The sequence below is a fragment of the Odocoileus virginianus genome, chromosome 28 (assembly GCF_023699985.2).
Source record: "Odocoileus virginianus isolate 20LAN1187 ecotype Illinois chromosome 28, Ovbor_1.2, whole genome shotgun sequence".
NCBI classification, from domain to species: Eukaryota; Metazoa; Chordata; class Mammalia; order Artiodactyla; family Cervidae; genus Odocoileus; species Odocoileus virginianus.
In genome coordinates, this window is record NC_069701.1 from 23575387 (window position 1) to 23596986 (window position 21600).

Below are 21600 nucleotides of genomic sequence, written 5' to 3' on the forward strand. Positions count from 1 at the left end.
TTACTCTATGATGAGATCATTTATGTAGGGTACTTAGCACAGTGCCTGGGGCATAGGAAAAACTCCGAATAGGTAGCTATTAATACCATTTAGGCCCTGGCCTTACGGATATACCCTCTACTTCTTCTCTTCTTAAAGATTGCTCAAGGACAGAAGATTTTAGATCCTGAAAGGCCCTGTCTCTCAAAAAAATCCCTCCTCCACTGATCTATTCCTGGACTTAGGGCTCAGCCAGCATAGGACATCCATGAAGCTTCCTAGGAGAAGGCGCACTTTTGTTTATCAGTTAATTTCATGCCTAAGGGTGATTGAATTTGATCACTTATATACAAAGCTTTTTTTACAGGCTGTCACTTACATATTTGATCTTATGATATCAATAGTGTTATTATTCCCACTTTATAGATGGGGAAGTTAAAACTCAGAGTTTAAACTGAACTCTTTCTTCTGTGTCACTTTGCCTCTCCTTTCCTGAAACCTGTCCTGAAAGAGACAGCTGATCCCTTGGACAGAGTTGAGAAGGAAGGCTTTATTCTTCTTGAAGATGAGAAGTGGCTTCTTGGAGAAGCTCGGTAGCATTGGAGCTGGGTCTGCATGATTTGTATGGTGGAAGGGAGGAGGGAAATATTACAAGTAGTGGAAACAGCAAGAGCAGAGAGCTGGTGGTAGGGGCTTCTAGGACAAGTGTAGAAACTGGAAAGTGGTTCATTCCCACTGGAGCAAAAAGGATAAAAGAGGAGCTGTGAGAAGGAAGGCTGGGTAGGAACGTGGAGGCAGTGGCTGGGGCAGGAGTGTCAAGCCAAGGGCTCGGCCTTTAGTTTTTGAGTAGGGGAGAGACGTGATCAGACATGGCCATTCGGAAACTCAGTCTGGCTGCACAGAACAGATTGGAGGGGGAAAGCCTGCTGGCACGGAGCTCAGGTAGGAAACAATGAGAGTCCTATAGGTAAGACATAAGGAGGGTCTGAGCGGGGTGGGAGCAGGGGAGGTTTGTAAGAATGAGGAGAAGGAGGATTTGGTGCAGAGGCCACAGTGCCAGAATCAGCAGTGGACTGGATATGGGAGGAGAGAAGAGAGGAATGAGAAATCATGGCAAGGCTTGGAACCTGAGTGGCTGAGCATCCATTCGCAGAGTCCAACCGGAAGTGGGGGAGGCGGCCCGGGAGGCGGGGGCCATGATCGGACAGGGCACCAGAACAGCTCCTGCAAAGCTGGCTCACCGAGCACCCCAAACTGTCCAGAACCCGTTGCTTCATTCATTATTCACATAGAAACATCTGTTGCGCGAGGTTGTTCTAGTCTCTGTAGAGACGCATTGCTAAAAAAGATGAACTACCTCTACCAAGGGAGACAGAAAAGAAAACATAAGCAAAGGATAACATTTCAAGAGGTGAGCGACACTCTGGAGACAGATACAACCCAGTGAGGGGTGACTGGGAGGAAGAACTTTACCTTTAAATAGAATCGTCTTCAAGGAAGTGAAAACGTTGCAAGTCCTTTGCAAGTCCTGAATGGAGTGAGCAGGAGACCTTGGGGAAGAGGATTCTGGGAAGAGGAAACCAAAAGTGCAAAGGCCCCTGGGTAAGAATAGGTTGGTGTTTTCAGGGAACAGCAAGTGTGGCTATAAAACATAGGTCAGGAGGGAGGGTGGGAAGGAAAACAGAGAGAGGGGCAGGCCCAGATCACACAGGCCTGAGTAATAAGAAATCGCATGATGTTAATGGATCCAAGAGAATTAAAGTCCCATTCTCCAAGTGTGTTTCATGCTCAGAGAACCAAGCCTGACTCTCAGCAGTGGCTCACTAAACAGTTGTCTAACAAGTAGGAAATCACCATTTGTATAGGCAGCTTGTGGTGGTGGTGGTGGTGGTGGTGGTGGTCAGTTGCTCAGTTGTGTCCGAATCTTTGTGACCTCATAGACTGCAGCACTCCAGGCTCCTCTGTCCTCCACTATCTCCTGGAGTTTGCTCATATTCATGTCCATTGAGTTGAGATGCTGTCTAACCTTCTCTTTCTCTTAAAGCCTCATATCTTGGGCTAAATAAAGATATTGTAGCATAGTCAGGTAAGGGTACAGTAAGCTGTGTATGATCAAAATGATAAAGCTCAGATGATCTGAATATCTGTGATATCATTCAAGTATGAAAGTTTGAGTCATGTCTGCATATTCAGTGTGACTGTTGACTAAGATGAAACGGTAAAACATACCTGAAATGATTGTAATACAGTTAAAATGGTAACCTTTTATGGTCTTCCCTCATCACCTTTCCTGTGCAAATATACAGCCTTTTGGTTTTATTTCAGATTTTCCCTTGTGCAACTAACTCATGCCCTCAGCCATTTCCCTTATAGAGATTTTAAAGAAACTCATCTCAAGCACAAAGGCCCATATTGGCAGGACAAGGAATCATCTTCTTCAATACATTGACAGATTCCAAAGAAGGCAGAGAGGGCGGTGGGAAGAGAGAAACTACTTATAGAAGTATAAATTCTTCAAGTACCTAATTAATTGTTTAAATGGATCTACAAGTAGGAATGGAAAAACTCCAAAAGATGGTTAATCGTTTAAAGCATTTTTTCTGCATTAAGTTGAACACAGGATATGTGTGAACATTTCAAAATATATGGCATCTTTTACCGAAAATTTAACCCACACACCAGGAGAGAGATTCTTACCAGGGAGGGTTGGCATAGCTATCCATGTGTATATATCTGTTCAATCCAAAGCTTACTTGTGATTAAGTGAGCTGGGACAAAGTCCGTCCCCTCTTCCAAACTGTTTCCCTGTATCTAGGAGGTAAGGCTTGGGTTTCTAGGGCCCTTGAGGCATTAAGCACGTGGTCTGTGATATCTGTAGGCCCACACTATTGTCTTCCCCGAGGATGGTGACCAGTGTCTCAGTGTGGGGGTGTGGCTCCCTGTGACCCTCAGATGATGTGATATATGGGAGGCAGACAAGTGGTCCTGTCACAGAGGAGACAGGATGCTTCCATCAAGCAGACAGAACCAGATACTAGGCTGGACCTTCTGAGGGGGCAAGTTGACAGGTAATCTAAATCTGAGAAGCATCGACTCTCTCTAGGTGCCCTGGTCCAAATTCCATCTGATTTCTGCATGTCTTGTTACTTCTAGGAACTGGAAACTCAGGTCAGCTGAAGGAAAAAAAAACACTTAACCCTTTTAATTTTTGCACAGTACCATCACCAAAAAGCGCTTCCTTACCATCAACTGTGGCATTGTGGAAAATAAGGTCTTCCCACATTCTTCAATATTATCTCCATCTTTTTTGCATCTGGTGAGGTGTGGGATGAGTGCCTTGGCCAGCAATGTCTGGCAAAGCTGCAGAAATCCCAGACTCTTAGAAGAAAGCTTTTCCCACTCAACTGTGGCACATAGAATCAGAGCCGTCTTCCTTCCTGTGTCCCCCCTTGACACAGTCTAGATTTAAGTTTCAATAGCTGGGGTGCAGCACATTGAGTTGGGAAGGGATCCCCTCAAGCTAGACACAGGGGATCCACAATTTGTAAGCGAGCAGTGTCTTAGTAAAAATTCCTGACTTTGGCCTAATGAAGGGCATCAACTTCTTGACCATATCTGGTTACTGTGATGGCAACATGCAGACCTTCATGTGATGAGATGATTGGCTGAGAGACCTAAAGAAACATACTGTACCAAGCTTTAAGATGTTTTTCTTAAGAGCGGAAATGTTCTTTTTCTCCCCCCAATTCTCTGGAAGCCACTCAGGAGGGATTCCGTGGACTTCAGTGGTGGGCAGCATGTGGCTGTGTGGAGTGGACCCAAAGATTTCATCATCTGCCTAGGAGAGGGTCCAGTCTTTAAAAAATTAGTTATACCATAAAAATAATAGAAGTATACTGTAGAATTAAATGTAAGATGAACCATGATTTTATTTGTCCCATTCTGTTTCTGTAACTTTAACCCATTCTGTTTCTTCTGCAGATCTGTACCTTTTAATAGTTTAAATCAGTCCACATCTAGTTTTGTACCCAGCATTTTTTTACTTAAAATTTTCTCATAACTTTTGTGCTCATATATGACCTTTTGTGCTCATATATGACCAGATCCTCAAGGCTTCTGATTTAACCATCCCCAAGAGGGTGGACAGGACGGGGATGCTGGGGAGGGGGAAGAGGAGAAGAAGGTTAAAGAACATGTTGACCGTGAACAGATGCAGGTTGATTTCATGGATGCTGATGACATGGCCCTGTTTCCTGAGGAGGAAAGAGAACAGTGGATACTAGAGCTAGAGCCAAGGAGAGGATGGAGAGGGAGATTATGGGCCAGGAGGCCAGAGTCACAGGCATTAAGGATGTGATAGAGGGGTGTCAGATTTCAGATGGAGTCCCTCCAGTGTTTTGATGATTTGGTTTGGGGTGCCTTTTTTAAATTAGGAAGCAATACATAACATGTACTATTGTAACCATTCTAAGTATGTAGGTTAGTAGCCTTAAATACATTCATACTGTTGTACAACCATCATCACCATGTATCCGTAGAACTCTTCACGTTGCAAAACTGAAACTCTGTACCCATTAAACAATGAGTCCTCATTCCCCCCACCCCAGTCTCTGATAACCTCTTCCCACTTTCTGTCTATAAATTCACATATTCTAGGTACCTCGTATAAGTGGAATCATATGCCATTTGTCCTTTTGTGGCTTACTTATTTCACTTAGTATATTTTCAAGGTTCATCTATGTTGTAACATGTGTCAGAATTTCCTTCCTTTTTAAGACTGAATAATAGTCCATTGTATGTATATGCCACATTTGTTCATCCATTCATCTGTTGACGGACACTGGGATTGCTTTTACCTTTTGATTTTTGTGAATAATGCTGTTATGAACATTGACATGCAGGTACCTACTTGAGCCCGTGCTTCCAATTATTTGGGGTACATGCCTAGAAGTGGAATTGCTAGATCAAATGATACGTCTATATTTAACTTTTTGAGGAACCACAGGGTGGTTTTTATTAAGGATTTTTGTGTACTCATCGAAAAAGACCACTAAATGAAGTCTTAGGAGTGGAGGGTCCAGGAAGAAACCATTAATTTTTCTAAGTAAATTTTGTGTAGGTTTCTTCATGGCGTTGGAGGGAAGAGAGAAAAGGGAACAGAATACAAATGAATCCACCCTCCATTTCTGAAGAATTATTGTGATTTAGAGGCACCGTGGGTGGAAAAAGAAAGCTCTCAGGAGAGATCTTTTAGAGTTGGGATTCATTCACACATGCAGGTATTTACTGTGCCAGGAAATCAACCTGCCATGGGGACCCTGCCCACAAGGAACTTGTGTGTATCTGTTGAGGTCACCAGTGAGTATCCAGGCAACAGTGGTCTGTACAGATGCTCACTATGGTAGCCATAAGTACTAACGTTTCTGAGTGCTTACTACGTTATCTCACTGATCTTTTATCACAGTTCATTGCAGAAAAGTTTTTATTGTCCTCAGTGTATTGAAAAAGACTCAGAGAGCTTAAGTAACTTGCCAGAAACACACAGCAAGTAAGTGACAGAGCAGGAATTCACACCTAGGTGTGTAACTGTGCTCTGGTGATGAGCTGAGGACTGTGGGCACCCAGGAGAGGCACCTGCCCAGCGTGGGGGTCAGAGAAAGCTTCCTGAAGGAAGGGGTCAGGTGAGCATTTTGGTGGAAGTTGGCTGTGTTCTTCTGTGGCTCATGATTTCAGATCATGGTTTTTGGTAGGAGCAGGGGCAGCATCCAGCCCTGCTTCCTGTGCCTCTGGTCTCCCAGGGCGCCCCCAAACCCCCGCTCCAACTGCACTGAGACTACATTTCAGAGGAAGACGCTCGGAGTCAGCATCCCTGGTGCTTATTGAGGCAGGGAGGCCCGCGTGGGGCATGTCCTTTTCCCTCTGGCATTTGCTGCCTCTGACTCCCTTAGCTGCCCTCCTTCCAACCCCTTCTGGGATGCCTTAGAGGGACACCCCAGGGTGCCTCCCGGGTCTGGAGTTGGCCAAATACAAGGCCCAGGAGTGGCCATGGAAGTCACATATCCACCTCTGTCACTTCACACCCAAGATACCTGGACCCATGGGCTCCCATCACCTCAAAGCCCCGCCTTCCCAGAACCCAGAAGTTGCCAGTTCTCTCTGCTCTTTGAATCCCTTGTAGCTCGCTGTGGCCTACTGCAGTGTTTCTCAACAAGGACCCTGCTGGTCTGTAGGTGGGGAGTTCTTTATTATGACAGCATCCCTGGCCACTCCTCTGGATATTTCCCAGGAGCACCCTTCAGTCATCATGACAACCGAGAATGCTCACACACATTTGAACGTCTGTTTTATGAGCAGGAAGATGTATAGACCTTCAGCGTTGCATTCAGTGAGTTTTGATGACTATATGAAGTGGAATAACCATCACCAGGATGGGGATGTGGGATGTTTCCATCACCTCTCAGAGTTCCTTCTTTCTCCATCAGTCAGTACCCGCCCCCAGAGGGAACCGTCCTCACCACGTCTGTCACTGGAGATGACTTGTCTGTTCTTGATCTTGGTATAAACGAACTCAGGTAGCGTGTGGTCTTTGTGTCATAAGTAGTTTTTGAAATCCATCTGTATTGTTACACCCCCACTCTCCCCGACACATGCAGATCTCTAAATGCCAACTAGAATGGCAGTCCTTGCCTTTATCCTACCAAGGAAAGTGGGCTGTGAGTTAAAGTCTGTGTGTGTTCGCAGGATACACGAAGCCCTCAGCAATGAGATACGAGGCCCCCTCCTGCCCACTGTCCAGCCATACAGAGGGGCCTTCTCCCAGCTCGCCTTGCCCTTTCGCCTCTTCTGGCCTTTGCCGCTGCAGTCTTCTCTGCCTGGAGCACCCTCTGCACGGTCTGGTGAATTCTCCTGGTCCTTTGGTCCTTGGGATGCTCAGACATCAATTCCCTGTGCAGCTTCCTGGATTTTCCCGCTGTGCCCTCCCGGGCACCCATGTCCCACAGCCTCCATTGACATTTAGCACCTATTCAACTCTGCTCACAGGACTGCAAGCTGGTTTGAGGGCAGGACTGGGGCTTAGTCATCTGTATATCCTCACAGGTCCAACACACAGAGCCTGATAGAAAAGAAACAGATTTAAGATTATAGCAGGTCCCGTCTCAAGATTACTTAGAGGCAAATTGGGTCTAAAAAAGCTGTGCAAAATATATCCAAACCACCCTCTGAAATTGGTCAAAGAAAGGTGGTGGGGAAAAAAAAGTGTAATCTCTGACCACAAATGATAAATGTAGCATTAAACTCACTACAGTGAGGCAGAGAGCTCCAGCCCTTGCCTAGATGATCTGGATTCATGGGAAAGCCATGGACATTGATAAGTGCAAAGTGATACAGTTCAGGGAGTCAAGGGGATGGGCAAAAGAGTAGAGTCAATCAAAGAGGGCTGCCTGGAGGAGGTGAGTTTCAAAGGTTTTTCAAAGAGGAGTCTGTTGAGCCAGAGCTACATAATCAAGGGTAATCTATAGAAAGCCTTAAAGCATGAGCCAAGGCAGCCTGGATCTGTCTTCTTGTGACTTTGGTCCTGAGTCTCACATAGGTCCCCTTCCCTCACCTTTCACTCCTTTTCATTCACTTCTTCCTTCCCTCTTTTCTCCTATTTAATCTCCTTTGCATCTTCTTTACAAACTTGAATGTGCAGAAGGAGCTGGATGTACATTGCTTGGCCTTCCATCCCGTCCTCAGTGTGCTGGACTCCCCATCTTGGAGGAGACAGAAGGAGGCCCATCTCCTATCCCCCCCACCCCCAGCCTGGGCAGCTCACAGCAGTCAAGGTTATGGACAGGAGAGCCAGGCAGCAGCCCAGGCTGGAGTGTGGTCCATGGCCAGGTGCCGAGTTACAGATCAAAACACTAGGGGGAGAATTCAGCTGGAAGAGAGGTCAGTGTGTGCTGGATTCCCTGGGGAGGCTTCCGGGAGGTGGCATGAGCTTCGGCCGGCCCTGGCCACAGCTCAGGGGAGAGGAGCTGGGAGGCCTGTCCAGGAAGGAGGACCAGGGGAGACGCGGGCTGAGAAGCAACAGTGAGCACAATGGTGTTCATGATGGAAGAGGATCTGGGGAACCCCACGAAACTGGGTTTTCAGCTCTTTGGGGCCCGCCCTTTCAGGGCCCTGTGTCTGACTCAAGGGACCCCGAAACTGCCAGGGCTCTCCAAAGGGAGGAGAGCAGTTCTGCCGGAGAGGCCCCATTCATCCCCAAGGTGGCCTCTTCTGCAGGGCTCTGCTTAGCTCCAGGACACCCGGCAAAGCCTAAGGAAACAGCTTTGCAGCTGGTGGCATCTTCTGCAGGGCTCTGCTTAGCTCCAGGACACCCGGCAAAGCCTAAGGAAACAGCTTTGCAGCTGGTGGCATCTTCTGCAGGGCTCTGCTTAGCTCCAGGACACCCGGCAAAGCCTAAGGAAACAGCTTTGCCGCTGGTGGCACCGTCTGGTATGGAGAGCAGGAGCGGCTCCCGTGCGGGGTTGACTGGAGGGGCCTGGGAGAGGCAGCTTTGAAGCAGGTCAGCGTGGTGACAGGGAGCCCTCCCCCGGTGCCAGGTCTCTAGACCCTTTTCAGCCTTGAATCCTGGCTTCTTTTTTCCTATTTCCTATTCCATTCAACTTCCTGGCTCATACGGTATCCTCTCTCCTAGCAAAGGTGCCTCAGACCCAGCTCATGTTTCCAGTTTCCATCTTGCACCCCCGCCCCCCCAGGCTCTGACTGCGTCTCAGTTTTGCCGGAGTCTTTTACCAAACCCTGAAGTGGCAGCATCTTCCCAACCCGAGCACAGAAGGGTGACCTGAGGGGCTGGGGGTGGGGGCTCTGATGGAGGACTAGACCCCACAGTGAGGTGTGGCAAGAGCCAGAGTTCTCCCTAGCCGCAGGTGGGAACAGACCTAGCTCTGTACCCCAGCCCCCTCCTTTCCAAGTGCATATGAGCCCTGTGAGAGGTGGTTCTGCAGGTGATGGAGAGAGGAGCGGATGCCAGACAGGATCTTCGTGGACAATCCAGAGCAACGCACAGGCGGCCCTGGCCTTCAGGCCCAAGGCTGGCATCAGGGACATCTGGGGCTAAAACCAGAGGCAGGTAGAGATCGGAAGCCCAGAATGATTTGTGATGATCAGGGTGTGTATGTCGCCAGCGCTGGCTAGGTCAGGATTCTAGTTTTGTTTGGAGGGGGCAGAGCTGCAAGAGTGGACAAAGCCTCAGTCCTAGAAGGAAGAAGACCGAGACAGAGATTCTGCCTGCCAGGGCATCAGGCGGAAGGCCAGGTGCTGGGATGGGGCCAGTGTCAGAGCTGGATGAGCAAGAGTGAGACTGAGTATTGTGAAAATAATAGTATTAGTTAACACTTATATGGGCTTCCTTGGTAGGTCAATGGTAAAGAATCTGCCTGGCAATGCAGGAGATGCGGGTTTGCTCCCTGGGTCAGGAAGATCCCCTGGAGAAGGAAATGGCAACCCACTCTAATATTCTTGCCTGGGAAATCCCATGGACAGAGGAGCCTGGCAGGCTGCAGTCCATGGGGTCACAAAAGGGCTGGACACAACTTAGTGACTAAACAGCAACAACAGCACTTGTGTAGTGCGTTCCGTGCTACTGGTCCATTTTACAGATGAGGAAACTGAGGTACCAAGCGTTTGAGTCAAACTTCTGATCTCTTCCAAGACTGGCAGCAGGGCCCCTCACATTCACAGCTTGACATCAGCCATGGTGGGAGCATTTACACCAGGGAAATTGGCACATGCCACAAATTATAGCTTTAAAAATTTTTATTTATTTTCTGAGAACCCGTTTGTTCGCATACCACAAGGCTCAGAGGGTAAAGAATCCACCTGCAATGCAGGAGACCTGGGTTTGATCCCTGGGTTGGGAAGATTCCCGTGGAGAAGGGAACAGCTACCCACTCTAGTTTTCTTGCCTGGAGAAATCCGTGGACAGAGGAGCCTGGCAGGCTACAGTCCATGGGGTTGCAGAGAGTCAGACACGACTGGGCGACTTTCACTTCACTTCAGGCTCATTCCAGAGCCTCCATGAACCTCACCTATGAGTCAGAAGGATTGTATTAACTGAAAAGCGGGCAACGCCTGACACAGTATATGATGATAGCCTTTCTAAGAGCTGACTGGACCCTGTCTAAGCACTTTATATGCATCTCGTGTAAAAACTTCATGTAAGGATCACTCAATCTCCCTGAGACCCTCTGAAGTGTAGACACTGCTTTCCCTATTTCACAGATGAGGAAACTGCGCTGCAGAGAAGTCTATCTTAATCTAAGATCAGGCAGTCTACAAGGGAGCCTTGACTCAGATTTGGCTGCCCAGTCCCAAAGCGTGCGTTTTGTGGCGTTTTTGATGAACCATTTATACACACTCAAACCCTAGCCTTATTTGCATTTATTTTTTTCAAGAATAGATCTTGAATATCTTCCTGGTGCCAGACAGAGTATTAAGTGAGGAAACAGGAACGTCCACATCAGAGGCCATGCACCTGGTGGTTTCAGTAAAGCCTGGGTCTGGGGTGGAGGGAAAACTGAATTTGAAGCCTGCTTCTGCTTACCAACTGGGTGACCTTGAGCAAGTGACTCAGTCTCTCCAAGCCCTCATCTCCACATGTGTGTAGGAGGGGGCTGACAACTGTGTTTAGCTCATAGGGCTATGGTGAGAGATGAGTGATGTAACGTATGTACAGTATTGGCACCGTATCCAGCACTCCGTAAGCACTCGATAAAAGGAAGCTGCCGTGATTACAGTCCACAGGTTTGTGTTTGGGTAGCTCCGTGTGAGGTGGGGATACAGGCATCAGTAGATAATCACCGAGGGACTTCCCTGGTTGTCTAGCGGTTAAGATTCCTCCATTGCAGGGGACACGGGTTCAGTCCCTTGTTGGGGGACTAAGATCCTGCATGCCATGTGGCATGGCCAAAAATAATAATAATAATAATTAAAAAATAATCACTGAATAGAGCATGAAAACCGAGGGGGTACCCGGTTCTTTCTAAGGGAGTCAGGGAGGGTACTGCTGAGGCCACATTTGAACAGGGTCTTGAAAGGGTCTTAAAGAGTTTTTCAAGCAGAGAAGGGGAACAGGGGCTTTTCCCTGAAGGGCGAAGTGCATTCCAAGGCATCCTGAGTAGGAGAAAGCATCTAACAGAATGGAAACATAAAAACACTACCCTCCCAAGAGATGTGATCATGCCTTCACATTTGTAATTGTCTGTTTCCTTCTTGTAAGTTAAACTGTATACCTTGAGTGGAGAAAGAGGGGGCAGAAGGGGGGCGTTTTCAGAATCTTGGAGGGCAGAGGGTTAAACCAGACGACCTTTCAGCCCTGAAATCCCACTCTTTGATTGCACATCTTCTGGTCTCCTGTCCACCACACAGATGCAACTGTCTGCAATAGATACTGACCCACACGGGGAGCTGGGCCTGTGTCAGTCACTGACTGGGGTGGGAAAGCTCCCATTCCCCCCACGCCACCCCTCACCCCCGCCTCTCCCCCCGCAGCCCCACCCCTCACCCCTGCCTCTCCCCCCGCAGCCCCACCCATGGACCAAAGCCTTGTTTCCCTGCTGCTGGGAGCGCCCTCTGCTGGTTCCCTGCTGCTCTGCCAGCCCTGCCTCATCAAACCTTGATACCCCCAGAATCAAAACTTGAGACCTTGTGGAAAGGCCCTTAAATGTCATTAAATTAATTTTTTTTAAATTTTCACTTGTGGATGCTGTGACTCGGATTAGAGGAAGTGACTGGCCCAGGGTCACACGCTGGACTAGAGCCCAGGGCTGCTGTGCCCTTGGCCATGGAGTGGTGTGTTCCCCCAGTCGTGGAGCAAGGCTGCTACTATCACTCACACTCTGCACTCCGGCCAGTCTCCCGAGGCGGGCTGTCTGCGCTGCTGCTTCAGGTGGAGCAACCTGAGGCCAGGGTCCCGGGCAGGGCTTCCTTCTCTTCCTGGGGAGGACATACGAGGTAACGGCCCTGCAGTTGTGAACTCCTTCAGAGCCCTGGGGACAGGAGTCTCCCCCGGGCTTCTTCACTAAGTCACCTGCTGTATGAGTCTAGCCGAGTCACTTCACCACCTGAGCCTCAGTTTCTTCATCTGTAAAATGGTGCTGCCCCCAAAGAACTAGGTGAGGATTGTTTCAAAGAACACGCACAAGGTAACTGCTGTAGTCTGCCGTTTTCTTCATGTTCACTCTTCCTATTTCAGAGTGCTGTTTGCAACGAAGACCAAAAGCCAGAAGAGAAGAGAACTGAGGACTATGGGCAGCAAGAGGCCGACCTGTTACTACTAGCTGTGTGCCCTTGGGCAGGTCACTAGACTTCTCCGAATCTCCATTTCCTCATCTAGAAACTACAAGGTAATGATCGTATGTTCCTTCTAGGGCTGTTGTGAAGATTAAGGTCTGCCTTATGTCTCTGGAAAGAAGGGGAGGGAGGAGGAAAACATACAGGAAGAATATGACAAATCAGCACCTCGGAAGATGTCCCTGTCCGCACTCCCTTCCCACGTGCCCTGGTCAGACTGAATCTCTTTCCAGCCGTCTGAGCGAGCCCCGCTTCCTCTCAACTCCAGGCCCCTTCACGGGCCTCCCTTCTGCCTGGAACACCCCAGCTGCCCCTCTGTCACTCCACAAGTCCTGACCCCCACCCCTCCTTCATGCCTCCTCATCAGTTCCTTCCTGGGAACCTTCCCTGACTCTCCTGCCTGTCTCGGGGCCTCACCAGCAGCCCCCACACCCTGTGCTTCTCCCATCAAGCAGGCCACCTGTCTTCCATTGCCTTTTGCTTCCCTGTGCTCCCCCTCTGTTCTCTGAGAGCCTGTACTTTGCTGTATCCCCAGGGCCTCACCCTGTGGCCTGCACATTGTAGGTGTTTGGTCATCACTAGTCAAACACAGGAGTGTTCCAGACCCTGAATCAGACTCACGTGAAAGATGGAAAACCTTTCCATCTTGCCCAGCCCCCACCCCTTTGCAGCCTGGGCCTGTCCAGCACCCCTTCGTCTCCCCTCCCCTTGGCTGTCTGCCACGCCCATGCCACTGACCCCCACCATCAGAGCAGGGTGGAGAAGCTGTCATCATTCATCAGGGCACGTCCCAAGCAGAGAACTCTCAGACCCTGTGTTTGGGATCCAGAGCTCTCGTGAGTTTGCAGTCTGCTCAGACGTGGGGACAGATGGCTGGACAGTGGACAGCTGGGCAGGGAGGGTAGGCAGCTTGGCAGGATGGAAATAGCAGTGAACTAAGCATTGGGAGTCCTGGGCTCAGAGCCTATTGATCCACGAGTTTGCCGCACGCATCAGTCTGAGCACTGTGGTTGCCAGCAACAGAAACTAACAAACTCCTTGTTAGGAGGTTTTGGGGTGTGACACAGGATGGCAGGTAACTGACCTCTGGTCTTGGGCCCTCCCTGTGGCAGGGGACTAGCAGAGCACCTGGGGAAAAAAGAGGCAACTCCCAAAAGGGAATCAGGATTTTTAACCACCTGAAAACAGTTGTTCACACCCTTTGTGGCCTGAGGCAAGTACTTAATCTCCCTTGCCTCGGTTTCCCTTTGGGGATATCCTAAAGCCGGCCTCTTTTCTCCATTCATGTCTTGTGTGCTTTGTCCAGAGAAAAGTTTCTGCCTTGACTGCAGATGGCACCTCTCCCCATCTGGACATTAGGGGATGGTGATGAGGAGCTGACCAAGCACCTATGTGCTTCCCTGCCACCGCCCCGGGAAGGAAGGCGAGGCCGCTCCACCTGCCGACTCTAAAGCACGAGGCTCATTTGCAGGAGGCGGTCAGCCTGGTTCTCCATGAAGCAAGCATGTGCTCTGCCCCTGCACATTGAACATGCTGATGAAAACCTGGGTGGCATTCTGGGTCCCTTTCTGGCCATGACGTGACTGTCTTCTCCAGTTTGGGGAGCTCCTGGCTAGGTTCTGCCCACCCAGAACCCTCAAAACCACTACCCCGAAGACCCTGCCACTGCCCTCCATCTGACCTTTAACATGTACATCAACAGGCTTGGGCCCTGAACACCTGGGATGCAGGGGTGGCTGACGGGGTGAACGTGCTCTCAAGTCACTGCTAGGGGAGGCAGGTGCACAAACAGCTAACTATAGCAGCAGAACAAAGTCAGAGGCAGAGGAGCATGTGCCGGTGTGGGGTGGGAGTGGAGATGGGAGAGCTTAATTCTTCCCTGGAGATCAGGAGGTGCTTCATGGAAGAGGTGATGGGGAGAATTAGTAAAATTTGAAAGGAGGGGGAAAGAAACATCAGCAGAGGCCTGGAAGTGAGAGTGAACAGGTTTTGTTCTGAGGACATGGCCGTGTAATGGGATTCAAGCTTTGGGAGGTGGTAGAGGCTCCATGTGGACACTTCTAGACCCTAGAGCCAGGGTACCCAACCTTCTTGGCACCAGGGACCAGTTTTGTGGAAGACAATTTCTCCACGGATGGATGTGGGGGATGGTGTTGGGATGATTCAAGCACATTACATTTATTGCGCACTTTATTTCTATGTATTCTTTGTTACATCCGCTCCACCTCAGATCATCAGGCATTAGATCCCAAATATTGGGGACTCCTGCTCTAGCGAGCTCTGAGAGCCCCAGGAGCAGGAAACCCAAGGTAAAGGGCATATCTGCCTGGGGTAGGGTCAGGAGGTTCCTAGGGGCTCAGCCTCCCACCCAGGGATGCTGGCTTCAGCGTCCCAGCTCCTCCTCACCCACCTGGAAAGAGAGTGAAGACTCCTCTGCCTCCCTCCCCAAACCTGTCAGCTATTTCTCTGCATGCATCCTGGGCAAAGCTGGCATCCACTCCAGGACGCCTCCTAAGAGCACCCACGCATCCACCATCCCACCCTTCAGGCAGAGGTGATGTGCCCACAGTCCATCCCAGGCAGGCCTCCTGTTAGCACTCTTCACCCAGCCCCCGGTGTTACCTGATCTGTCTCCCACATGAGCCATGAGCTCCTGGAAGATAAGGTGGGCTGGTCCAGGCCGAGTCTCCAGCACCCCGCCAGGTGCACCAATACCTTCACACATGAATGGACGAATGACACTGATGACATTTAAGGTTCCAGGAGCCTAGGATCTAAACCACCTTATTTTATAGATGAAGCCTCAGGGGTCCAGAGTGAAAGAGGATTGCCCAAAGTCATAAGCAAGTGGGCAGCGGAATTTAAAAGGTAAGTTTGAATCATAGCAGCACTATTCACAACACCCAAAAGGTGGAAGCAATCCAGAAGTCCATCAGATGATGAATGGGTGAAATGTAGTTTGCCCGTGGAGTCGGATATTTATCCAGCCGTTAAAAGAAATTAAGTACTGACACATGCTACAGTGGGGATGAACCTAGAAAATGTTATGCTGAGTGAAAGGATCCAGACACAAAAGGCTACAATATTGTAAGATCCATTTAGTTGAAATACACGGAACAGGCAAATCTGTGAGAGACAGGAAGAGGATTAGTGGTTGCCAGAGGCCGAGGGAGTGGAGGATGGGAGGGACTCCTTAAAGGGTACCGGCTTTTCTTTTGGGGGCAATGAAACTCTTCAGAAACTAGATGATGGTGGTGGTTTCACAATGTTATGGATGTAATAAGTACCCCGGAACTGTATGTTTTAAAATGGTTTAAATGGTGAATTTTATGTTACGTGGATTTTACCCCATTTGTCATTTGGGACCAGATCAGGTAACCACCAGCTGGGTCTTCTGTCTGTTCCTCAAACATAGGCCACTAGTCACCGTTCCTACAACAGACCTCCTCAGCCCAGGGACGCGGGAGCCCGGGGCCCCTCTTGCTTCAAGGGAAGCCCCACCCGGGTGGCAGGATTTCTGCTCAGGTGCATCTGCTGTGTCCTGCCTACATCACTTCCCCAGCCTACTGACCTACTGCTTCCAGTTAATGCCAAATACACTATCCATCTCGAGCCTCCGGGATGCTCTCCTGTGTCTGCTTGCACCATGAAAGAAGTTCTTTTCCTTGTGACCCCTCATCCACCTAGAAACATCCTTTAAGAACTGGCTGCTATCTTCCCCTTGCCGAAGACATCCCCTCTACCCCCTCACCACAAGCTGAGCTCCCCAAGGTACCATGTGCATGCAGCCTATTAAAGCAGGTGTGGGAGCAATCGTGTTTGCCTGTGTGTCTCCCCAGAAGACTGGGGGTTGCGGGGGGAAGGGCCTGGCATGTTTGCCACTGTGTTCCTAGTTCTGCTGCCTTGTTCCCCGAAGCTGCTCGGTGAGCGCTTGTTGAATGGGGCAGTGGCTTTGGAAATGTTCTTTCCCCTCCCAGACATTCTCCATCGGTGAGGGAGGGATAGGCCGGGTGATCTCCAAGTCCCTTTATCTCGGGAGTTCTCTGGTTTCTAAGAGTAGCAGTGAGGGGCCAGTCTAGCAAGTGGCTGCCTGTGGTCACAGGCCAGTTTTCTTCACCTGTGTCCCCGGCTGGTTGAAGTGGATAAGGGGAGAGAGGAGCCTGCAGTAATCCACAGCAAGCAGCTATTTCTGCTCTTGGCTGGGAGGAAGGAGGACAGTGCCCAGACACTGGGCTTCTCGAGTCAGCCTGAATGCACCAGCTCTTCCCTTTGGAAATCTAATTCAAACCCTCCCCTAAAGAGCCTCAACATGCAGGTTGCCTGGAGTCCTTCGACTGCAGGGCCCAGAGCAGGCTCTTGCTTCATTGTCCTCTCCAGATGAGAGGTGCTACTCTTTCTGCTTTCCTGATGATGAAATTAGTCATTTTCTAGGAAGCTTATTTATAGAGTCTGCTGCACACATTCAGGGCTGAGCTATTCTGAACACGACTCGGGGCCTGGGAGGCTTGAGGTGTGAAAGCAGCTGTGAGTCACTCTTGGGTCCCCTTGCAGAGGTATCTGGATGTACCTGGGTTACCTTTTTGCACTGAGCCAGGGCTCAGACCTTTGGGGCTACCCTCCCGCCAGGGTGCTCTTCAAGGTAAAGAAAGCAAAAGCTGTGGATCAGGAGGTAGGGGGTAGGTGTTCTCCATCCCCATCCGTTGGCCACCCACTCAGCGTGTAACCTGGGGCCAGGCAGACCTCCCTTCTGTGCCTTCGTTTCCTGCTCTGCTAAATAAGAGGGCTTCCGGCTGCGTGATACTGGTCTGCTGTGGACCGCAGCGGGGGAGAAGGGTTCCAAGTGCCGTCACGAAGATCTGCCTTCACAAAGGCAGCTCAGATAGTGGCCATGTTTGAGGGGCCTGAGGTTTTTTTCAAGAAGGTCAGGGCAGCGTTCACGTATTCAGCGAGTGTTTGTTTATGTATTGAACACCCGCTATGAAGCAAGCGCCAGGCAAGACTTTCAAGCTACAGTGATAAATGAAACCCAAATGGTGGTCCCTGCCCTCATGCCACTTATAATCCAATGTTAGTCAAATAATGGCATAAGGTAAAATGAAATTTCAAACTCTGTCAAAGGCTGTGAGTAAAAAGTAATGGGAAGTAGACCTTGGGGGATGGGGGGTGGGGAGCTGTCCAGGCAAGGAGAAAAGCATATGCAAAGGCACCGTGTAGAAAAAGGCCTGCCCTGATGTAGCTAGAGTGCAGAGGTTCAATGGGAAAGGGGCATGAAATAAGGCTGGAGGGAGGAATGCAGGACAGAGCATTCAAGATCTAGTAAACCATATCTAAGGATTATTGTCTTTGTTTTGAGTGTAATAGGCTGCCATTTAAGTATTTTTTAAAAGAAGCAACTTGTATGGTAAGTGTGAAAGAGTTGATTCTAGCTCAGGCCTGCTCTATCCAGTTGCACAAGTTGTAAACTGCACAACCTACAAAGCCATATATATCAGAACTATACGGAGAATGTTTCAGAGGCCAACCTGAGTGGATGCCAGAGACCAGTTAAAAGACCGCCTCTGTAATCTAGGCAAGAGATGCTGCCCTGGACCAAGATGTAGGTGGCAGAGAGAGGGGGGAAAGTGGAGAGACTCCAGAGACATTTAAAGAGCCTTGAAGATAGTACTCATCTCTCTGCAGGACAGCCAGGCCCTGGGGTTTTGGATTCTCAGAGATCCTGCCAACTGGAGTGAGGAAGGAGTAAAACAGTTGCCAGTTGAGAGCAGAAGGTGTCAGAATCAGAAGGGACATCTGTACCCCGACCTCTTTGCCCTTCACTGTTTCAGATTTGCAGTCGGGCCTGAAGTCGGCCTCAGGACCCGTCCAAGAGGCAGGATTGCAGGGCTAGTGGATAGAGAGGCAGCTGACCTCTTGAACTTCTTGTAAGTACTATACTGGCAAGGGTGTATTAAAGTTTCTTCTGGCTGCCAGTTTCAGAAATCAAATCCCACCATCTTAAGCTAAAATACTGGAATTTATTGGAGGGATCAAAATCACTATAGAGAGTAACTGCAGCCATGAAATTAAAAGACGCTTGCTCCTTGGAAGAATAGCTATGACAAACCTAAACAGCGTATTAAAAAGCAGAGACATTACTTTGCCAACAAAGGTCTGTATAGTCAAAGCTATAGTTTTTCCAGTAGTCATGTATGAATGTGAGAGCTGAACCATAAAGAAGGCCGAGGGCTGAAGAATTGATGCTTTCAAACTGTGGTGCTAGAGAAGACTCTTGGGAGTCCTTTGGACTGCAAGGAGATCCAACCAGTCAATCCTAAAGGAAATCAACCCTGAATATTCATTGGAAGGACTGATGCTGAAGCTGAAACTGCAATACTTTGGCCACTTCATGCGAAGAGCTGACTCATTGGAAAAGACCCTGATGCTGCGAAGATAGAAGGCAGGAGGAGAAGCGGGCAACAGAGGATGAGATGGTGGGATGGCATCACCAACTCAAAGGACAGGAGTTTGAGCAAGCTCCAGGAGATGGTAAAGGACAGGGAAGCCTGGTGTGCTGCAATCCATGGGGTCGCAAAGAGTCAGACACAACTGAGTGACTGAACAACAATTGGAAGGATCCTGGGGCATCTGATGGTCTTAACAGGCATGTTGCTTGGTCAGGGTTCAGGATGAGCAGGAATGAAGCAGCTCCAAGGCCCTCAGCAACAGATGTTTCTGGACCTTCTCTCCAGGACACTGTGGCTACTGTGGTTCAGCCCCCAGAATACATTTGAAAAGTGCAGGGGAGAGCTTCTGATTTTCCCAAGCTGGTGGGCTTGTCCAGCGGTGGACCAGTCAGCTACTGCTAGGGGTCGGACACAGAGGGCAGGCGGAGCCACTGGAGCCCGCGCCGCACCGCAGGGCCTTCCCAAAGCAGGAGAGGCCCTGAGAGCAAAGCAGTTATCTCAGGACATGTCAGGCTACAGAAACTTCCTGAAAAATGAAAGGAAAAAGGGAAAGTCGTGTCCAGCTCTTTGCAACTCCACAAACTGTAGCCCACCAGGCAACTCTGTCCGTGGGATTCTCCAGGCAAGAATACTAGAGTGGGTAGCCATTCCCTCCTCTGGGGTATCCTCCCAACCCAGAAGATACCCAGATGGTATCTTCTTTACCGTCTGAGTCACCAGGCAAGTCCACAGAAACTCCCTGGGGTCTGGCTAATCTCCAGCAAACTTCTTCCAGTTTCCTAGGTAAAGGAGAAACTCCAGACCCCAGCATAGTCCTGAAAGTTACCCTGATAAAGAGAGTTTTTTGAATTCAGAAGGAAATAGAACATTTAGAATATGCAAATACATTGACAGCTACTTTTTCTAGCTCTTTCTAGAGAAGAGTTTTGCATACCAGTTTGTACTGCTTGAGCCACAGGGAATGTGCAGGACATGGGGAGGGCTGGACACAGACTGTATGTCACCCGGATGCCTCTTGACCACCCATGGTTCAAACCCACAGAAACCAGGAGGCAGAATGGCACAGCAGTGCAAATGTGAGCCCGGAGTCCTAGACTGTAATTTCATACCCTGCTCTACCCGGAGGTGCTGTGGGACCTGAGGCAGGTTACTTAATTTCTCTGAGCCAAGTGGAATGATCCCTAATTCATGGGGTCCTGATGAAGACTTGGTGTGATAAAGTTTGTAAAGTGCTTTGCATGAAGCAAGCCCTCCTTCTGTGGCAGAGATATGGCGCTGATGGTGGTTTTAGTGATGCTGCTGCTGGTTATTCCACGTGGAAGACACCTGCAAAACTCTGCCCCTGCCTCTCCAGCTTGACCCCTCCGTAGGTTGGTCTTTTCCTCAGGTCCCCCTAATGGAACAGGGTTATTCCTAAGGACCCAGTGCAAGAAAGGAAGGCTATTTCTCTTTGCTCAGGGTTTTGTCTTGATCCCCCACTCATCAGCAGCCTCACCTCCCATTTTCTGTCCTGCTGCAGGAGTGAGAGAGAGAGAACCACGCTGCTGATGACTCCGAGGGAGGGGCCCTGGACATGTGCTGCAGCGAGAGGCTGCCCGGTGAGTCTTCCCAGCACCCAGGTGCTCCCAGAGCTCTGAATGGAGGCAGAGAGCCCCCCAGGACCCTGGGGCTGGAGGAGAGCCTGGGTGGCTGTGAATCAGCTCGAGAGGAGTGACTCGGCTGGTCCATAGGTCTTCGTTGCAGTGAAGATTTGTTTTTCTAATCCCTAATGTCTCTCTGATACCGTTTGGAGCTGCTCGAGGCTCAGCTGCAGGGAAGAGCAGGCAGCTGAGGGTGAGTGGGGAGGGTGGAGAGACTGGTGAAGAGCTATAGGGAGTCCAGACTTGACTGGGACATGACCACTGGGCAGACTTTGAAAGGCAAGATGAGGAAATACAGCCTTAGCATGGCATGAGTCACGGGTAGGGGGACGGCGTGGAGAAACTCCTTGGCAGGGCTGGGAAGAAGCCTGGCTGTGAATGTCCAATTATACTGCCTGAGTCCCATTGACTGCTCTTGCATGGAGTGTGAACCATGGCCATTGCTGTCATCACGCAGACCTTACCAAGGCACTCCTGCCCATGACGTGGCAGCCCGTCCCAGTTAAAGACCAGATACCCAAGTCATGATAAACCGCCTTGGAAGGAAGGAAGGAAGGAGGGTGGGGGGAGTTTTTTGTGTGCTTTTACCTTTTATGAAAGTTTTTATTGGCTTTTTCCCTCCTAATAACAAATATTCATTGTAGAAATATTAGAAAATAAAGACAAGTAAAAAAAAAAAAAAAAGGAAAAAAATCACCATAATCTTATCACACCGCATACGTTTTCACATCTCCTTTTCCAGAAGTGTTACTGTTAATTACTCAGTCGTGTCCGACTCTTTGCAACCCCATGGACTAGCCCACCAGGCTCCTCTGCCCATGGGATTTTTCCAGGCAAGAGTACTGGAGTGTATTGCCATTTCCTCCTTCAGCAGACCTTCCTGACCACAGATCGAACCCAGGTTTCCTGCATTGCCACCAGGGAATGCAGCCACCAGGGAAGCCCCTCCCTTGCTGAACCTCTTTGTTAAGGAAAAATCAACAGCTTTTGAATTCTAATTTTGAAGTCTCAGACCTGCTCAGTTCAGCTCTGTCACATCTAACTCTTTCTGACCCCATGGACTGCAGCATGCCAGGCCCCCTTGTCCATCACCAACTCCCAGAGTTTACTCAAACTCATGTCCATCGAGTCATCCAGCCATCTCATCCTCTGTTGTCCCCTTCTCCTCCCGCCTTCAATCTTTCCCAGCATCAGGGTCT

General features: G+C 49.6%; 1 protein-coding gene and 1 long non-coding RNA gene across 7 annotated transcripts in view; both read left to right on the plus strand.

The window, feature by feature from the left end:
• The window catches only part of PTPN5 (protein tyrosine phosphatase non-receptor type 5), a 56694-nt gene that overhangs the window by 2457 nt on the left and 32637 nt on the right, over positions 1-21600 (plus strand). For 2 of the 6 annotated variants that reach the window (XM_070457305.1, XM_070457303.1), the window contains exons 2-4: positions 12221-12371; positions 15114-15186; positions 20281-20359. Coding sequence is in view for 4 of the 6 variants with exons in the window: in XM_070457303.1 (XP_070313404.1) it covers positions 20335-20359 (25 nt within the window). In the remaining 2 variants the exon portion in view is untranslated. Of the gene's footprint in view, positions 1-12220; positions 12372-15113; positions 15187-15733; positions 16090-20280; positions 20360-21600 lie in introns of all 6 variants that reach the window. The other 4 variants (XM_070457302.1, XM_070457304.1, XM_070457301.1 and 1 more) reach the window with 4 other exon arrangements.
• On the plus strand, positions 5372-8295 carry LOC110137286 (uncharacterized). The gene is made up of 4 exons (XR_002313891.2): positions 5372-5660; positions 6158-6364; positions 6462-6551; positions 6721-8295. It is a non-coding gene; the product is annotated as an uncharacterized lncRNA (long non-coding RNA).